Source organism: Phyllobates terribilis, unplaced genomic scaffold (assembly GCF_046119375.1).
Source record: "Phyllobates terribilis strain yellow unplaced genomic scaffold, ASM4611937v1 Scaffold_2__4_contigs__length_985480577, whole genome shotgun sequence".
NCBI lineage: Eukaryota > Metazoa > Chordata > Amphibia > Anura > Dendrobatidae > Phyllobates > Phyllobates terribilis.
This window is the reverse complement of record NW_027362762.1, coordinates 951,509,352-951,528,984: the sequence shown is the minus strand read 5'-3', so window position 1 is coordinate 951,528,984 and position 19,633 is coordinate 951,509,352. Positions and strand designations below refer to the sequence as shown.

At 44.8% G+C, this 19,633-nt stretch overlaps 1 protein-coding gene across 1 annotated transcript in view; it reads right to left on the bottom strand.

Annotated features, from left to right (window-relative positions):
* Positions 1 to 19,633, bottom strand: part of MAEL (maelstrom spermatogenic transposon silencer) — a 52,128-nt gene that overhangs the window by 14,676 nt on the left and 17,819 nt on the right. The window contains exons 5-9 of the mRNA XM_073670856.1: positions 9,522 to 9,677; positions 8,453 to 8,494; positions 8,242 to 8,369; positions 1,619 to 1,673; positions 1,018 to 1,159 (exon numbers count right to left, since the gene is read on the bottom strand). Coding sequence (XP_073526957.1) covers positions 1,018 to 1,159; positions 1,619 to 1,673; positions 8,242 to 8,369; positions 8,453 to 8,494; positions 9,522 to 9,677 — 523 coding nt within the window. The remainder of the gene's footprint in view (positions 1 to 1,017; positions 1,160 to 1,618; positions 1,674 to 8,241; positions 8,370 to 8,452; positions 8,495 to 9,521; positions 9,678 to 19,633) is intronic.

The window sequence follows — 19,633 nt, the reverse complement described above, 5'->3', positions numbered from 1 at the left end:
CCCACCGGCCGGCATTTCATCACAGTGACCAAGTTGTCAAGCACTTTCCAAGTGATGCTAAAATCGCTTGGAAAAGTGCTTGATAACCCGCATGCGAAATCGCATGTGAAAAACGCAGGACATATGCTTGTCCCTGGCAGAAAAACGCATGTACAATCCGCATGTACAATCCGCATGCGTTTTTTCTGCCAGGGAGATGCAGAAACGCTCAGGAAAAAATCCGGAACATTTCTGCATCGTGGGCACATAGCCTTACTGAGACATAGTGAGGAAAGCTGTGGAGGGACACAACCTACATGTGCTCCCTGCCTGCTGACACCATCCTCTGCTCTTAATAGAAGGTCATTTATTTGGCTCTCCCATGTCTCTCCGGAGCTGCACTCCCTATTCTGCTAAGTTGGGGAATAATGATGGTCTGCAAAGAATGCAGCGATTTGCAAATCTCTTATCGCCGTATTTTATTCACAGCGGAACGTGGAGTGCAGATCACAAGTTGAACATTTTTCCATTTTGATAGAAAAAAAAAAATAATTAATTACTCATTTAGAAATTGACGTCAGGAACACATCTCATAAAATTATGGATAGGGTTACAAGGCTGGAAAAGTAAATGGTAATAATGAAAAACAGCCAGAGGGTCAATTTTAAACTAACTCACATAACTGTGTATAAAAAGAGCTTGTTTAGAGAGGCAGAGTCTCTCTGAAGAAAAAGGTGGTCAGAGGTCACCAATCTGAACTGCAGCTAAAAATCGGGGAACAATATATTTTTTAAATGTTCCTCGACGTAAAATTGCAAAGACATGAAATCTCCCACCATCTGATTTTCTGTACAATTTCCACAGAGCTGACCCCGTAGCTACATGTGCGAGTATTTATTCCCAGCATCGAGCTCTGTGTATACGTGAAGATGTCAGATCTCATCACTACACCACAAAGCTTTATTTATCCCTTCAGTGACTGCGTGTGGCTGATGGGCGCACATCTCCGCGTCCCGCCCTCGCTGACCGCGCTCTCACCTGGTGTTGTTGGCGTAATCCCACTGCACGACGTCCAGCAGACGGTTCACGCTGGATTTTGACGGTTCTTCGTTAAGTTTCTCTTGGTAATATCTGATGATTAGGCTTTCTATATCCTGCAGTTCAAAGAGATTCTCCATGCCTGTAAGAGACGAAACGAGAGGACACGTGGGGGGTGAGAGAGCCCACACTCTCCAGACGGGGGCCACAAACAAGCGGACGGTCCATGGGTACACAGGAGCCTACAGAAGACCCTGCATCACTGACACCACTGTGCTCCTGCATAGGAGATTGTTGCCAGGAACTGAAAAACAAGCCCTTATGGGTTTCAGAAAACAGGGACTTCCATCTTTTTTCAGCGCATTACATGGTCAATTGAATGGCGTCATTTAAAACTAGAACTCGTCCTGCAAAAAAAAAAAAAAAAAACCAACCTCGTACGGCTGTGTGCATGGAGTTATAAAGGAATTATGAATCTCGGAAGAAGGGGGAGGAGGGCAAAAATGAAAATTGTCTACGATAGGAAAGGGTCAATAAGGGTATTTTCTGAATATGATGTAGGAGCACCATGGCTGTGGATAACCCATGACTACATACTCACCCGCCTTGATGGCCAGCCACTGCAGACACCATCTCACTCTGTGCATCTCATTTTTCTAAAAACATAGAAAACATCAAGTCAATCTGTCATGTGTACATGAGGAATAACCATTTCTGGCCATTACAGTGAGGAAAATAAGTATTTGATACGCTGCAGATTTTACAAGTTTTCCCACCTACAAAGAATGGAGAGGTCTGTAATTTTTATCGTAGGTACACTTCACCTGTGAGAGACAGAATCTAAAAAATAAAAAATAGAAAATCACTTTGTATGATTGTTGCATAATTAAATTGCATTTTATTGAATGAAATAAGTATTTGATCACCTACTAACCAGCAAGACTTCTGGCTCTCACAGACCTGTTAGTTTTTCTTTAAGAAGCCTCTCTTACTATGCACTCATTACCTGTATTAATTGCACCTGTTTGAACTCGTTACCTGTATAAAAGACACATGTCCACACACTCAATCAATCAATCACACTCCAATCTCTCCACCATGGCCAACACCAAAGAGCTGTCTAAGGACACCTGGGACAAAATTGTAGACCAGCACAAGGCTGGGATGGGCTACAGGACAATAGGCAAGCAGCTTGATGAGAAGGCAACAACTGTTGGCAAAATTATTAAAAAAATGGAAGAAACAGAAGATGACTGTCAGTCTTCCTCGGTCTGGGGCTCCATGCAAGATCTCGCCTTGTGGGGTGAGGATGATTCTGAGAAACGTCATCCCAGAACTGTTCAATGACTTGAAGAGATCTGGGACCACAGTCTCAAACATTACCATTAGTAACACACTACGCCGTCATGGATTAAAATCCTGCAGGGCATGCAAGGTTGCCCTGCTCACGCCAGTACATATCCAGGCCCGTTTGAAGTTCGCCAATGACCATCTGGATGATCCAGAGGAGGCATGGGAGAAGGTCATGTGGTCAGAGGAGACCAAAATAGAAAGTTTTGGCATCAAATCCACCCACTGTGTTTGGAGGAAGAAGAAGGATGAGTACAATCCCAAGAACACCGTCCCATCCGTGAAGCATGGTGGGGGAAACATCATACTTTAGTGGTGCTTTTCTGCAAAGGAGTCAGGACGACTGCACCATATTGAGGGCAGGATGGATGGGGTCATGTATAGTGAGATTTTGGCTGACAACCTCCTTCCCTCAGTAAGAGCATTGAAGATGGCTCGTGGCTGGGTCTTCCAGCATGACAATGACCCAAAACACACAGCCTGGGCAACTAAGGAGTGGCTCCGTAAGAAGCATTTCAAGGTCCTGGAGTGGCCTAACCAGTCTCCAGACATGAACCCAATAGAAAATCTTTGGGAGGGAGTTGAAACTCAATGTTGCCCAGCGAGGGCCCCGAAACCTGAAAGATTATTATTATAGCGCCATTTATTTCATGGCGCTTTACATACGAGAAAGGAGTATACATAGCAAAAACGATTACAATAATCTTGAACACAATGTGACGACGATTGGTACAGGAGGAGTGAGGACCCTGCCCGCAAGGGCTCACAGTCTACAAGGAATGGGTGAGGATACAGTAGATGAGGGTAGGGCTGGTCGTGGCGCGGTATGGTGGCGTGATGTTTAATGCAGATTGTAGGCTTGTTGGAAGAGATGGGTCTTCAGGCTCCTTTTGAAGGTTTCCACAGTCGACGAGAGTCTGATGTGCTGGGGTAGGGAATTCCAGAGTAGGGGGGGGGGGGGAAGCACGGGAGAAATCTTGTATGCGATTGTGGGAATAGGAGATAAGAGGGGAGTAGAGCAGGAGATCTTGTGAGGATCGGAGGTTGCGTGCAGGTATTTACCGGGAGACTAGGTCACAGATATATGGAAGAGACAGGTTGTGAATGGCTTTGTATGTCATGGTTAGGGTTTTGAACTGGAGTCTCTGAGCAATGGGGAGCCAGTGAAGAGATTGACAGAAAGGAGAGGCCGGAGAATAGCGGGGGGACAGGTGGTTTAGTCGGGCAGCAGAGTTTAGGATGGATTGGAGGGGTGCGAGAGTGTTGGAAGGGAGGTTGCAGTAGTCAAGGCGGGACATGTTGAGGGCGTGCACTAGTGTTTTTGCAGATTCATGGTTGAGTAATGTGCGGATCCGGGAGATATTTTTGAGTTGGAGTCAGCAGGAAGTAGAAAGGGCTTGGATATGTGGTTTGAAGGAGAGTTCAGAAACCAGGGTTACCCCAAGGCAGCGAGCTTGAAGACTGGGGAGAGTGGGCAGCCATTGACGTTGATAGATAGGTCAGTTGGGGGGGTTGAATGAGATGGCGGAAAGATGATGAATTCTGTTTTGTCCATGTTAAGTTTTAGAAATCTAGCAGAGAAGGATGAGATAGCGGACAGACATTGTGGGATTTTGGTTAGTAGGGAGGAGATATCAGGTCCAGAGAGGTAGATCTGTGTGTCATCAGCATAGAGGTGATACTGAAAGCCGTGAGACTCTATGAGCTGTCCGAGGCCTAAGGTGTAGATGGAGAAATGCAGGGGTCCTAGAACTGAACCTTGGGGGACACCGACAGATAGGGGGCGAGATGAGGAGGTGGTGTGTGAGTGGGAGACACAATGTCCTGTCTGTTAGGTATGAGGAGATCCAGGATAGGGCCAAGTCTGTGATGCCGAGAGATGAGAGAGTCTGGAGTAAGAGGGAATGGTCCACTGTGTCGAAGGCAGATGACAGATCTAGGAGGAGGAGGACAGAGTAGTGTCGCGTGGATTTGGCGGTTAGTAGGTCGTTGGTGACTTCAGTCAGGGCAGTTTCAGTAGAATGGTGCGGTCGGAAGCCAGATTGTAGGCGGGCAAAGAGGGAGCAGGAGAAGAGGTGGGAGGACAGTTCAGGATGTACGTGTTGTTCCAGTAGTATTGAGGCGTAGGGGAGAAGTGATATGGGGCGATAGTTAGTCAGAGAGGATGGGTCAAGGGAGGGCTGATTGAGGATGGGTGTGATTGAGGCATGTTTGAAGCATGAGGGGAAGATGCCAGTTGTTAATGACAGGTTGAAGAGGTGGGTTAGGGTTGGGATGAAGATAGTGGTAAGGTTTGGGATGAGGTGGGACGGGGTTGGGTCAAGTTCACAGGTGGTGAGGTGTGATTTGGAGAGTAAAGAGGAAAGTTGATCTTCCGTAATGGTGGAGAAGGTGGTTTTGGAGGAGGAGGGTTGAGTAGGTGTGGGGAAGGGAGGGGGGATTTTAGGCAAAAGCTTTGTCTGATGGTATCAATCTTCTGCTTGAAGAATGAGGCAAAGTCTTCGGATGAAATAAGAGGAGAGGGAGGAGGCACTGGGGGACGGAGGAGAGAATTGAAGGTGTTGAATAGTTGTTTGGGGTTGTGGGACAGGGAGGATAGGAGAGATGCGAATTATGTTTGTTTTGCTGTAGTGAGTGTGGACTTGAAGGTAGTGAGGGACTGTTTGACTGCGATGAAGTGCTCATTGGAGTGGGACCTTTTCCATCTACGATCAGCAACCCTGGAGGCCCTGAGGTCCAGTGTGTGGCCGTCTTTGTGGGTGGCTGCGGAAGACCACTGAGTAAGGCCGAAGGAGGAAGTGAGGGATAGAAGCTTAGAGGCAGCTGAGAGGGAAGTGTCAATGGGGATGTTGAAGTAGACCATGAGGATAGTGGGGATGTCAACCGAGAGGAAATGAAGTAGCCAAGTGGTCAAAGAAGGTGGTGGTTGATCCTGGGGGGGGAGGCAGTAAATGACAGCCAGTTGGAGGTTGGAGGGGGAGTAAATGCACACGCAGTGCACTTCAAAAGAGGGGAGAGTAATGGAGGGCAGAAGTGGGATATGGGTGAAGGAGCAGTTATCTACTAGGAGGAAACCTATTCCTCCACCATGCTTGCCGGTGGAGCGGGGGGTATAGGAAAGGTGGAATCCGCCGTACGAAAGTGCAGCAGGAGAGGCCGTGTCGAAGGGGATGAGCCAGGTTTCAGTGATGCCGAGGAAGGAAAGCTTGTTAGTGATGAAGAGATCGTGAATGTAGGAAAGTTTGTTGCAGACGGAGCGAGCGTTCCATAGAGCTCCCGTTAGAGGGACTGCGGAAGCAGGGGCTGGGCGGACGGGTATAAGGTTAGAAGGGTTACGAGAGTTTGGGATAGATCGTGGGTAGGAGGTTGAAGTGATTGTAGGGATGTGGTGAGGAGGGCCAGGATTTGGAGAGATGTCGCTGGCAGTGAGGAGGAGCAGAGAAAGCGTTAGTAGGTGGGAGCAGGAGAGGGCATGAGGTGGCTGTCTGTGTTTGGAGACAAAGGACTGTATGTTGAGGAATAGCTCTGAGGAGGAGGTGAGATGGGTGGGGAGGATGGAGGGAGAGATGAAGAATTCATTACTAGGCGTAAGGATTAGGGGTGGTTGGAAAAGGTGAAGGATTAAGGGGGTGAGAGTGAAAACAAAGAAACATTGTTTACTGTGACTTAGTATCCAGTTACCTTCAGTTCACTTCAGGATTAATTCATATTTCTCACACTTAAGCAATGGACACACTTAAGATGATGGACACAGACTAAAGTCTAACAGACTCCTAGGCCACAATATATATGTAGCAGAATATTCAGCTGTGAACCAGAGGGGAGTGGTCTGTGCTCATCTTGATCAGCTGATTAAGGCTGAAACAGATGCTGGATACTCAAAGGCTAAGTAAATAAGGTCATAAAGGAAATTGGGGGGTAGCCGGTGTTACTTGAAGAACATACCATTAGTAAGTAGAAGCAGAGAGGTACAGAGAAATCTGCATGGAAATCGGGATGGGAAAGCCGAGTCACGTACCATTAGATCTGGAGAAGATCTGTATGGAGGAGTGGGACAAAATCCCTGCTGCAGGGTGTGTAATTACAGAGGTCAGACGTTTCCTGTAGTTTTTGACCAAGTATGCAAACAAAGGTTTCTGGACCAAATATTAAGTTCTGCTTTTCTATTGTATCAAATACTTATTTCATGCAATAAAATGCAAATTAATTATGTAAAAATCATACAATGTGATTTTCTAGATTTTATTTTTTAGATTCTGTCTCTCACAGGTGAAGTGACCTATGATAAAAATTACAGACCTCTCCATTGTTTGTAGGTGGGAAAACTTGCAAAATCAGCAATGTATCAAATACTTATTTTCCCCACTGTACACAACTTGTTTCCTACATTTTTCGCTAGTTTTTCCCTATAAGCGCTATATCCCTGGTTGTTCAGGTGTCTCTGGTGGAAACTAGCTGCAACAGTACTGAGTAGTGTAGCTGTGAATCCAGCTCTGGGGCGAGACAGACCACTAACTAAAAGCTGCAGCACGAGAGACATACATCAGTTCTGAGCACTGTAGCTTGAACCCGGCACATGGTGAGATAAAACACTTACTAGAGTGTAGCAGCATAAAGAACAATATACAGCAGAACTGAGCAGTGTAGCTGTGAATCCAGCCCTGGGTGAGATAGAACACTTACTAGAAAGCTGCGGCTTAGGAGACATTATACAACAGTTCTGAGCTATGTAAGCTGTGAATCCGGTATTGGGTTAGATAAAACACTTACTAGAAAGTAGCCTTCGAGCGTTTCTGCATCTCCCTGGCAGAAAAAACACATGTGGATTTTACATGCATTTTTCCTGCCAGGGACAAGCGTAAGTGAAGCGTTTTTCACATGCATTTCCGCATGCGGGTTGTCAAGCGCTTTCCAAGCGATTTTTTTAGCATCACTTGGAAAGTGCTTGACAACTTGGTCACACTATATAAATCCATGCAACCGGCATGTATTTAGTGTGACCACGTTAATAGTTGAAAAAAAGATTAAAAATGGTAAAAAATATGAAAAAAAAACATTATACTTACCTTCTGATGGCCCCCGGTCTTTTCTCCGCTGCGTCAGGTCTCTTGTACTGCTCGCGGTGGTGTAAAAGGACCTTCCATGATGTCATTTAGTCATGTGACAGGTCACGCGACCGCCGACGTCAGCTGTTGCGTGACCCGTCAGATGACTAAATTACGTCATGGCAGGTTCTTTTAGACCACCGCGAGCCGTACAAGAGACTGGACGCAGCGGAGAAAAGACCGGGGGCCATCAGAAGGCAAGTATAATGTATATTTTTATTTTTTTTTTACAGGTTCTATGGTACCCGGGTCCGGAGGAGAGTCTCCTCTTCTCCAGACCTGGGTACCATCTGCACACTGAATCGCTTAATATCCGCATGTGCACATGTAGGTCATGCAATTTTCGCCGCAGTTACGCAAAATAATTGGTAATGCTGTGGGTTTTTCCGCAATGATAATCTGCAGCGGAAATTTCTGCAGCATGTGCGCAGCGGATTATCATTGGGGACCATTGCTGACCTTCTACCAAGCGTTTTTTAAGCGTTTCTGCAGCGAAATTGCCGCTGCGGAAACGTTTAAAAAACGCATAGTGGGCACACAGCCTTACAGAGAACAATAAACAGCGGCACTCAGCAACGTAACTGTGAATCCAGCATTGAACCACAATACCCGGACTGGGTGGCTATAAGGCTTTAAATTAACTTCTGGGCATTGAGGCACATACACGGACAGTGAAATATGCTCATGTGAACCCGTCCTAAATGATGAGATTTATTGAAAGGACAGTGGCCAATTACAATCACCTCCGCGTGGTGTGAATGGTACGTACCTTGCAGTAAAGTGAGGTGCAGCGTTTGGCGGCGGGACACACAAAGTCGCACAGGGAGCGGAAGAGGTTGTGGTAATCTCTGCTTGCAAGCTCAAATCCAGACACGGGGATCTGATGTGTAGCCGCACCTGGAAATAAGCGAGAGGAGCCATATGTACCATAGAAAGGTGTGACGGGAGGAGGACGACGCAACGGGATACAAGACACTTACTTCCTGCCTGGCAGTGATAGCGGAATCCCAGCGGCAGCACTCCTGGGGGGAAAAAACATGCGGTCTTACAGCAGACAAACGTCTGATACGTGGCCCCAGGAAACCAGTGTCACATCCCCTCCTCTTACCCCGGGGTCCTTACGATTGTCTGTCGAGGACTGAACAGAATAATGAACTAGTTCTTCCCTTCCCAACATTGCATGTAGCAGTACGTCACACGTCGGGTCAGTACGTATCAAGCTGAGCGCCGATCGCTGCCATTAACCCCTTTAAGGAGGAGTGCAGCCCCCAGGAAGTGCCCAGTTACGTGTACTTATTGCCCAAGCATTGCAACGCAATCGCGGCAGCTGGGGTTTACTTTTTTTTTTATACAAGTTTGGCATCACAATAATTGTACCGACCAGGAGAATCGTATTATCAGGTAATTTTCACCGGACGGAAAAAGGCAGAAAAAACAAAACTTCAGAAACAATGGCGAAGTTGTGTTTTTTTTTTTTATCCTTTCACCTTATATGGATTTTTTTCTTTTTACGGTTTTACTGTTAAACTGAATGTTCCCTATCAAAACTAGAACTTGCATCATACATTAAAACAAATTAAAAAGTTTAAAATAGTCTCCTTTAACTCCAAAAACAGTGATAGAGAAATCAAAATAAAATAAAAAAATTCACATATTTGGTATCGCCATATTAGTCCTATATGGTGACGCTGAAATAAAAAAAATAAGTATAAATATAAAATAAATTATAAAAAAAATAAAATATATTAATGTAAAATACATATAAAAATATAATAAAATATGAAAATAGATATAAAAAAAATTAAATATAAATAAAAAAAAAGGGGAAAAATTTCCTTTTTTGCCCTTAACTTCCCAAAAAATTAAAATAAAAATATGTATAGATATCACAATAACCAATAAAAATTACAACTCTCTACAAAAAAAACATGATCTATAAACCACAAAACCAACACGGCACCATAATCCCATGTACTGGAGCCCCCATGTCCTGCAGTACAGACCCCACAGATAGTATCTTCGCTCCTCCGTCTGCTGGTGGCTCCTCACCTGGATCTATGAATTTATGGAAGGAGTCTATAACGCCGCACTGCAGCGAGTAGCGCACACAGCCGATCTCACAGGGAACGAAGCGCTGCTCACAGACGACGGGCATCTCTCCGTGGCTTAATATATTAATGATGTAAATCTCACATTTGTCCAAATCTACAAAATAAAGAAGGTGGCGATAATGTGCCGTTATTAGTCACAGGTGGATCAGATTTCTCTACGCCATTTGCATTGCACACACATCTAAGACATTAACAAAAATATAATTGTCCCGTCTCCAGTGCCGGGTTTTGCTTCCTTCCCCGATGGCTGGCTATGTTCTACCCCATGCCAGATAACTGTGGTAACCTAGCAAGTATCATCCTAGGCCTTGACCAACACCTTGGTATCCAGGATATATAGCACCCTGCAACCGGCCTTATCTTCACTCGGTTTTTACCAGGTGTCTAATATCTTCCCAGCAACTAGCTATTACTTCCAAGCTCAGTCCAGCAACGTCTGGTGCTATTGCACCCTCAGCTCTGCTTGTTAACAAACTCGTCTATCCGGATGCGGTCTACTCTGCTATTCCTGTGAGTAATCACATCTCTGCAAGCAAGTTACCAATTTGCCCATAAAACTCTGCTAGTCTCGTACATCAGAGAGCAAGTTACCAGTTTGCCTATACATCTCTGCTATTCCTGTGCACCCGCAATTCTGCAAGACAGATACCACAATTTGCTTATACATCGCTGCTGTGCCAGTTCTATTCGTACACTTAGCTCAGCTGCATCTAGCGCTAGCAGCTCTGCTTGCTTATCTGCCGTGCTGTCCCTTGCTGATCCATGTGTTTTCCAGCTCCTATGCATAATCACCTCCAGTCCGTGCTGACCTGAGCTATGGAGTAGATAAGCCCATAACAGTACAGAGGACATTGATTCCAAAGGAGCAGCCACATCAACGCCGAAGCCACTGGATATTAAGGACTCATCAGGACTGGTTATAGAATTTGTGAGCCAATGGTAGGTTGTCCATGACCTCCCAGATATGAAAGAATTACTGTGGCAGCACCATTAGGAGAACAAGATGAACCCATGACGCCTTCTCCACCTTCCTTCCGGTCTTCTGTAAAGTGTTTGATGAACCAGGTCTGATTCCATACTGCGGTTTACACAAGGGACCAACTCTTTAGGGCCATCCGGCCCTGAACACGGTCTTCAGAATTGCCTTGGGACAATTCCGCTCTCCTGGGTATATTTTGCGCTGCTCGATCAGGTCAGATCCAGAACAAACTTGGTGGTAGAGATTTGCCATCTTCCGACGATGTCCCACTTTCTATTGCTACCAGTGTGGACTTACAGTTTAAAGAGGAGTCAAAAAAGAAAGCTTCGGATCCTTGTGTACTACACATGAGTGCAACGTCTAGCTGCACCAAGAGGGAGTACAGTGACCCATGCAAATTGGACAGAAAAAAAATCAATGGTCGGCCAAAAGATCTCATCACCTGACCGAAAGACATGGTCTATAATCGTGGTGTAAAGGATCACTCTCGCATGGTCTATGCCAAATTCAAGGCCAAAACGGGGAAACTTCAGACCTCAGGCAAAAAAAAAAGAGGGATCGACTTTGGGTCAAAGGAGGTTGTCCAAACTTGGAACAAAAGCCAACAGTCATTGTGTGTCTGATTTGTGCACGGGAATCATGAGTGGGGTGCGCACATGGTAAAGATTCCCCGCAATGCAAGTGGGTGGTCATGTGACTACATGTATGCGATTTTGATTCTTGCGGTCACATGCCAACTAGACCTGTCGGGCTACTCTTGATTCCCTTGTATGGAAATAAGCCGAGTGCTTTCTGATCTGCATGCGACGGCAAATATGCAAACACACAGTCACGAGACTATCCGTTCACACCAGCAGTCACATAATGACTGCAGACTTTTGTCTCATGCGTAGATAACCCATATAAGTCTTCTACTAAAGACAAACGGTTTGTACCTTTATCCATTTCTTCCAGTTCCGCTGAGTTCATAGGAGCAGCTTTCATTGCTTCCAGAGCTGCAGAGAATTTTATTGGCCTCCCACTAAACCAGAAGGCTGAAAAATGTCTTGTTTTATATGTGGACGCCTCGAAAAATTCTCTCGGTGAATGGTTTTGCAATTCCCGGTGGCTTTATCCAATTCTCGACCAAGAATTCAACTTTTCAAGTTGGAGCATTAAACGTTGACATTTCTTTTGCTCCTTTCTGATGCATCGATGCTCTTGCGACTACCGTGTCTAAGGGTAAATGCTCTAGTTGACTGGTCATCCATCTAGATCGCCCAGTAGGGATCATCTGATTTTCAGAATTGCCTCAAAGTTGGACCTTAACCACATTCTCAAACTCTACTAGCTGTCCATTTCGTCCTATTTGCATGCTTCCTTATCAGACGTCTTTTCCATGCAGGACAAATTTCTACCTCCAAATTGGACATTTGAGTGCGTCATACCTCTTCTTCCAGAGTTTATCCTCCACGGGAGGTAGTTTATCCTCCATCACTACCAACGGGCGTTCATCCGGAAGTTTACATCTCCGGCAGGTGCAGGCTTATTCTTTGGAAAGAAGACTGGTCTCTTGAGACAGTCTACAGACTATTGGGATCTGAAAAAAAATATTCTGAAGGACAGTTATCCATTGACCCTCAGTTGTTTGATCCGATTAAGGGAGCTTCACCAAACTCGACCTGCGTGGAGCCTTTAATCTGACTTGAAGTCCGCGCTCAACACCTGATATGACCACTACTGACTTGCCTTTCGGTTTACGCAACACACATGCCTTTGATAAAACTTTTTGCGATGTCCTGTACCAGTACGTTTTAACATCTGCTTCGTGTTCAATAAACAGTAAAAAAAACATCTTTATGCCAAACTGGAAAAATGTCAAGTGTCATGAATTGTTGTTTCTCGGATAGATCATCTCTTCTGGAGGACTGCATGAAGACCCAGAGAAAGAATTTGCTATTTTAGGTTGGCTAGGCTTTGCAAACCATTATAGTAATTCATTAGAAACTACTCAAGTGGTAGCTCCTCTTACGGTCCTCACCTGGAATGACACCAATTCTTGGAACTGTCCGGATTTTGCTGTTCAAGAAACTTAAATCTTGTTTTTCCCAGTTTTGCACCACCCTGATGTCGACAGATCGTTTCAGCATGGAGTGGATGCAACTTGTGTAAGAGCAGTTCTGTCTCAAAATTCTTCTCAATCTAGAAAATTATCCCTGGGAGGTTTCTTCTGCAAGAAATTCTCTCCGACCAAACGGAATTACACCATTGGTGGTCGGTCGATAACTCAGCTATAAAATCAGCTCTAAAAAGGAATGGCGACATCAACTAGAAAGAGCTTTGTTCTAGATAAAAAAAAAATCTGGAATCCCTTTAGTCAATAAGTTGAATCCCCATCAAGCTCGATGGACACTCATGGTTTTTCATCCCCATCTATCATCCAGCCAGGAAAAATACGCAGGGCTGGTGCCCTTTCCAGATATTTTGATCCTAGGGATACCTTTGAAGACATGCCCTCATGTGTAAACGAGCCTGAACTTATTTTTCTCCATTTAATTCTCCACCGTTCTCCTTCTCAAACACTTCATAAGAAGGTCTTAACTTGGATACACTTTTCTCTTCTTTCCTTCCATCTCGGATTTAAATTAACTACAGAACTTCTCTCCCATTTCTAATGGAAGCAAGACGTGGAAGAGTTTGTGGCATTTTGTCCAGTGTGCACAGCTCTAATCTACACCAAGCGCCTCTTGGTCCTCTCTACCTCTAACCTTTTTTTACAAGAACCTTGGGCTGAAATTTCCAAGGACCTTGCTCCTGATCTTCCTGAGGCGCAAGGGTTCACCACCAACTATGTCATGGTGGACAGTTTTTCCAAGATGTCTCGCTTTGTTCTGCTACTAGCACTTCCATCTGCTCCACAGCTAGCCCAAGGGTTCGACAAAGAAAATTTCAGTCTCCACGGTCTCAAAATTACAGCCCTCAAGTAATGGGCAAACAGAGGATTGATCAGTTTATGGAGCAATATCATTCTCTAATTACTAAGCAAGATAAGCCCGACTTAATTCCTTGGGCCGAATTCGCTCGCAAAAATTCAGTTTGAGTCTTTTCACAAATTTCCCTTTGTCACCATTTATGGTCAAGAGTCTCCATCTTCCTCGGCCAAATACATCAGTGTCATCTTCCAATAGTGTTCCTCAGGACACTTGTGACGTCTGGACTGAGATGCACTCCAATTTGACAGCAGAAACAGGTAAAGCAAAGAAGTGCGCCGATAAACATTGTGGATCTGTTACCAACGGAAGACATTAATACTCCAATTTTACCCAAGAAAAATCATGCCAAGTACCGTAAATCTTTTTCATTTTACAGACATTTTTGAAAGAGGCACGGCTGCTCCATTGCTGGGTTTTCCCTCCCGTTTCTATGGCTGTCTGATGGTCTGCGCCAGGTTACTGTGGTAGACCAGAAAGCACCACTGACGTCATCTTGTGCCTTTTAAAATCCTTCTCAGAAGGTGGTCCACTGCCTGAGTATTCAGGAGGTATAGCACTCTGCTACTAAGTGCTTTTCCTGGAGTACTTCATCTTCCTCTGGACTTTGCTCCTGCCAGGTATCTAATTATCTTCATAGCTACTACTGACAGCAAACCAACTATTTCCCAGCTCAGTTCAGCAATTCCTGGCGCTATAGCACTCTCAGCTCCGCTATGTCGAGTTTTGTTAACAAGCTCGTCTCTGCTATCCTGATGCTGTTCACATTTGCAACTATACTATTCCTGTGAGTAACAACGTGGGGTGGTGACCAGCTTTACCAAGGCTTCTGGCGTGTTGGAAGGACCACTTGTAGTATAAATGTATAGGCAAAAATCCAGCTTCATGAAATTTGCAAAAATTTTTTTAGAAAAGTGCATTAAAAACAGCCTAGTATTTGCCTTCAGAACAACGCGTTTCGAATCCAGGCAGTGTTCTTAATCAGAGCTACAAATCAGACTGAATGCAAAACCTTATATACTAGGAAACACCAATAGGAGTGCAAACTACAATCACATGATTAAAACAGACTAATATATATACATGGAAAAAAACATACAATCCAAGCAAAACAAGAAATATATGTGCGCCAAAGAAGCACAAATCAATAATGGAAGAGAAGATCTCCGTGTTAATTTAAACCATTCGGATGACACGTGTCTACATGAAACATCCAGTTTGCTTCCCGATCACGTAAAGTCCTTTTGGTATCTCCTTCCTATTCCAAATGCCTAGAACGAACGAGTCTCCTGATTGTGGTGCTGGATAAAATGTCTAGAGGCGCGAGAGAGTGCGCGATTAGTCTGTGTTACGTTTTTTTCATTTCCTAACTGTGCACCCTATGTACATTTCTGTAAGTGCTGAACATTTACAAATACATTTTTTTGCCCTTTTAGGGACCAATTGGGGCACCCTCTCTTCTTCAACTTATTACAATTCAATAGTTCATCCTCTAGCCCGTTAGCATCATTGCAATTGTGCTTGATGCGGGTAAACTCACCCACCAAGACCGCTTTATCGGGATGTTTGGGATGTCCACTAGCCGCATGTAAGATCCAGTCTAAGATCAAGAAAAGAAATACAGGAATTATGGCGTTGAGATGTGAAAGACAAATTGTAGGGATTGCGATTGAAGTATCCAATAAAATTTGGTATGGCAGATATATCGCCCCTCCAAATGAGCAGCAGGTCGTCGATGTATCTGCCATACCAAAAGAGATGTGGGGAAAAAGAATTAGAAGATGCATATAACCAATGGAGCTCCCAAAGTGACATAACCAGATTTGCAATCAATGGCGAATATTTAGCAGTCACCCTTACATTGCAGGTAAAACTGCTGTTCATAGGTGAAATAATTATGTGTCATTAAAAAATGCGTGACCTGCAAAATATAAGCACATAAGTCAGACGAGTTGGTTATATGCGTCTTCTAATTCTTTTTCCCCACATCTCTTTTGGTACGGCAGATACATCGACGACCTCCTATTCATTTGGAGGGGCGATATATCGGCTATACCAAATTTTATGGGATACTTCAATAGTAATCCCTACAATTTGTCTTTAACGTCTCAACGCCATAATACCTGTATTTCTTTTCTTGATCTTAGACTGGAAGGAATTAAATCCAAGATTGTGACGTCTACTTTTTCCAAGCAGTTATCTGGCTATAGCTATACAATCTTACATTTGGCTAGTGGACATCCCAAACATCCCGATAAAGCGGTCCCGGTGAGTGAGTTTACCCGCATCAAGCACAATTGCAATGATGCTAACAGGCTAGAGGATGAACTGTTGAATTGTAATAAGTTGAAGAAGAGGGGGTGCCCCAATTAGTCCTTAATCAGGGCGGCAAAAAATTTAGTAAAAAAAAAAAAAAAAAGAAGGTCGAACTGATTTAATTGGGGGAATATCTTAAGAATCAAGTTTCATAAATAGTAAACCAGTTCTGTCTTTGCAGTTCAGTCCACAGTTTTAGGACATTAAAAATATTTTTTAAAATCTCTACCTTTATTGCATGATGACGCTGTTCTTTCTAAAATTCTTGGTGCTGGTTGCTCTGTGGTCACACAGAAAGCTAAAACAATAGGCAATATATTGTCATCTAAATCTGCGACGTTACCATCTAATCGCCACTCCAGGCTTAATTGCACTGTTTTTTTAAATGAGGAGATAGTCGCAGACTGTAGGTTTGCATTGGTCACAAAACATTTTTCTAACTGACGAATCACAATGGATTGACATTAAGCACTATATTAATTGTAATAGTGAAACACCAAGGTTACTTACAGTTAGCCGGTTTTTCCAGAACCCATGACAGCACACCTGAGAGAGGATCCGCCCATCGAGGACAGGAAACCATCTGAAATAAAAGGGCGGCACCTCTCCCCCGCTTCAGTTGGTTACAGAGCATTGAGAGGACCTCCAAAAAAAAAAAAAAAAAAAAAAAAGTGATATATACAAAATCCAACACCATATCAAATAATATCCAACAAACGTGCACACCCATATGGTGAGAAAGAAGGGGGGGGGGATATACGGGTGCTGTCATGGGTTCTGGAAAAACCGGCTACCGGTAAGTAACCTTGGTGTTTTCCCTTCACCCATGACCGCACACCTGAGAGAATTTTGGAGAAAGAAACACCTTAGGGAGGGACCACCGCTTGCAGCACCCATCTACCAAAGGTTAAGTCAGATAGGCAGGATACATCCAAACGGTAGTGTTTGAAAAAGTTAGATGGTGATGACCATGTAGCAGCCTTACAGATCTGATCTATCGATAACTCTGCCTTCTCTGCCCAGGGGGTAGCCACGGCTCTGGTGGAGTGAGCCTTGATGTCGTCAGGGATCGGGGTGTTACTAGTCGTGTAGGCTAAACAAATGGCCTCCCTAATCCATCTGGATATAGTTGCTTTTGTCACCCCATAACCCTTCCTACTCCCCTGGAAGGCTATGAACAGGGATTGGCTACGTCTCCACTGGCTAGCTACATTAATGTATTGTAATAGAGCCCTTCTAACGTCAAGGTTATGAAACTTTTGTTCCCCTGGGGTCTTCGGGTTGTTACAAAAGTAGGGTAGAAAAATTTCCTGAGATCTATGAAACTTGAGCGAAACCTTAGCAAGGTAGGCTGGATCAGGCCTCAATACTATTCTATCCTCAAATATTTGTGTATATGGAGGGATTTATGGATAGGGCCTGCAAATCCCTTACTCTACGGGCAGAGCTACCAAAATAATTGCTTTGGGAGTTATGTATTTTGCAGACAACTCCTGAACTGGTTCAAAGGGTTCCATAGTTAGGGCGTCAAGTACCAAATTCAGGTTTCATGGAGGAACTTTAGGTATTGAGACTGGCCTAGATCTACCACAAGATTTAATGAACCTTGTAATCCATTTATTGGTTGCGAGGTTATGGTTATACAGTGCGCCCAAGGCAGAAACCTGGACCTTAAGTGTACCGGTAGCCAGACCTAACTCAAACCCTTTCTGTAAGAACTCCAGGATGGAATTAAGTGGAGGTTTTCGGCTTAAAGGCTTTCCTAGGAAATCTAAAAGTTTTCTCCATGTTCTACCATAGATTTTGGTGGTTATGGGATTTCTACTTTTTAATAGAGTAGACACTAAACCTGATTAAAAACCTTTGCCCCTCAATATTGCCCTCTCAAATTCCACACTGCTAGGTGGAAACCCTTCACTTGAGAGTGGAATATTGGTCCCTGAGCTAGAAGGTCCGGGGTCTCTGGTAGCATCCATGGGTCTGATCGTGACATCATCCTCAAAAGGGAGTACCATGGTCTCTTTGGCCAGAAAGGGGCTATGAAAATCACTCTTGCTTGATCCTTCCTGATCTTCCTCACTACCAGAGGCATCATAGCTATTGGAGGGAAGGCATAGGCCAACTTGAAGCTCCAAGGAATATGGAGAGCATCTATTGCCAATGGGTTTCCCCTTGGGTCTAGTGAGCAGAACTTCTCCACTTTCTTGTTTTTGTCGGCGAACAAATTATCTCTGGTAGACCCCACAGCTGTACTATCTGATGGAATATACTGGGATTCAGGGCCCATTCTCCTTGTCTCAACTTGCTGCGGCTTAGGAAGTCTGCTCTCGTGTTTTCTATGCCTCGTATATGTAAGAAGGAAGACTTGTCTAGGGACAGGTGCGGAGATCCGGCGCCGGTACTGCCAGGGTCCAGCCCAGTGTTGCCAGGGGACGGGATTAAGAGTGCACGTGGGGACTTCCTGGAGAGTGCTGGGGGACAGAGGAGAGGGACAGAAGAGAGGAAGTCAGGTGTCTGGGCTCGGGCGAAAGAGACAGTTGGTTGTGGAGAGCAGACCGGCAGTTGGGGAGAAACAGTCTGACCTGCCGACAACGAGAGAGACGTGCTACCCTGTCCTCGGTGAAATAGAGACGTGCTGACCTGTCTGCGGTGACGGACGAACGGGTGACACAGCTTGCCGCAAAACAAGGGACGTGCGGTCTGTACCGGGCCTACAGAAAGTGATCGTTTAGTTACCTGCATCACCACAGTTTTCCAGACATCTGACGGTGACCTACGGGTGAGGACGCACCCGGGATTAGTGATCCTAACGCAGTTTGTTGTACGCCGGAGAAGCTTGCTACGGCTCTTAAAGGAGTCGTGACCCCTGTCATGTGGTCAAAAGGACTGGGGGCCCAGTGGGTGAGACCCGAGACCGCCCACTGCAGCCAGAAGACGGACACCCTCCGGCGTGAGTGTCTGAAGACGGACGTAGTTATCGCTAAAGGACAGATAAGTGCAAGCCTCCAGTAATCTACCTTCTCTTATTCAGCCTGAACTTTTGGGACTGTGCCGTATTGTTCATCCTTTCCGTGTTATAGTTAAACCACAATCGTTTATTGTCCGATTTTACTGTTTTATTGTTGTGTTACTTAAATTTACACTCCCTGTGTGGAGAAAGCAAATCTTGAATTAAACCTCTGCCATACTCTCTACGTGCGGCATCCGAGCCTTATAACATATATGCTTCCAGAAGAGAATGAGATCTTGTTTTCCCCTGGTGGTTTATGTAGGCCACAGTGGTTCTGTTGTCCAACATAATCCAAACATGACGACCCTGGAGTAAAGGGAGGAAGTCTTCTAAAGTTTTCCTTACTGCCTATAGCTCCTTTAGATTTGAAGACCCCTTTTTCTCTGGGAATGACCAATAGCCTTGAATTATGTGATTTTCCAGGTGTGCACCCCACCCTGAGTTGTGTGCATCGGTCGTGATGATGTTTTGTACTTGTCTGTCCCACTGGACCCCCAAAGATAAATTTGACCTGTCTGTCCACCACAAGAGGGCGTTCCTGGTTCGCAAGGAGAGATGTACCTTTCCTTCTAAATACCCTTTTAACAATCTTTGTGCTGACAAGATTGCCCATTGAAGGTTTCTTGTGTGAAATTGGGTCCACTTGACTGCCGGAATGCATGATTTTGAGAGTACCTAGCAGGGACATAGCCTTCCTTAAGGACATGTATGGGGTGTGTATGGCTGCTGAGACCAAATTTGTGACTGTCTATTTTGCTGTCGGGTAGAAGACAAGT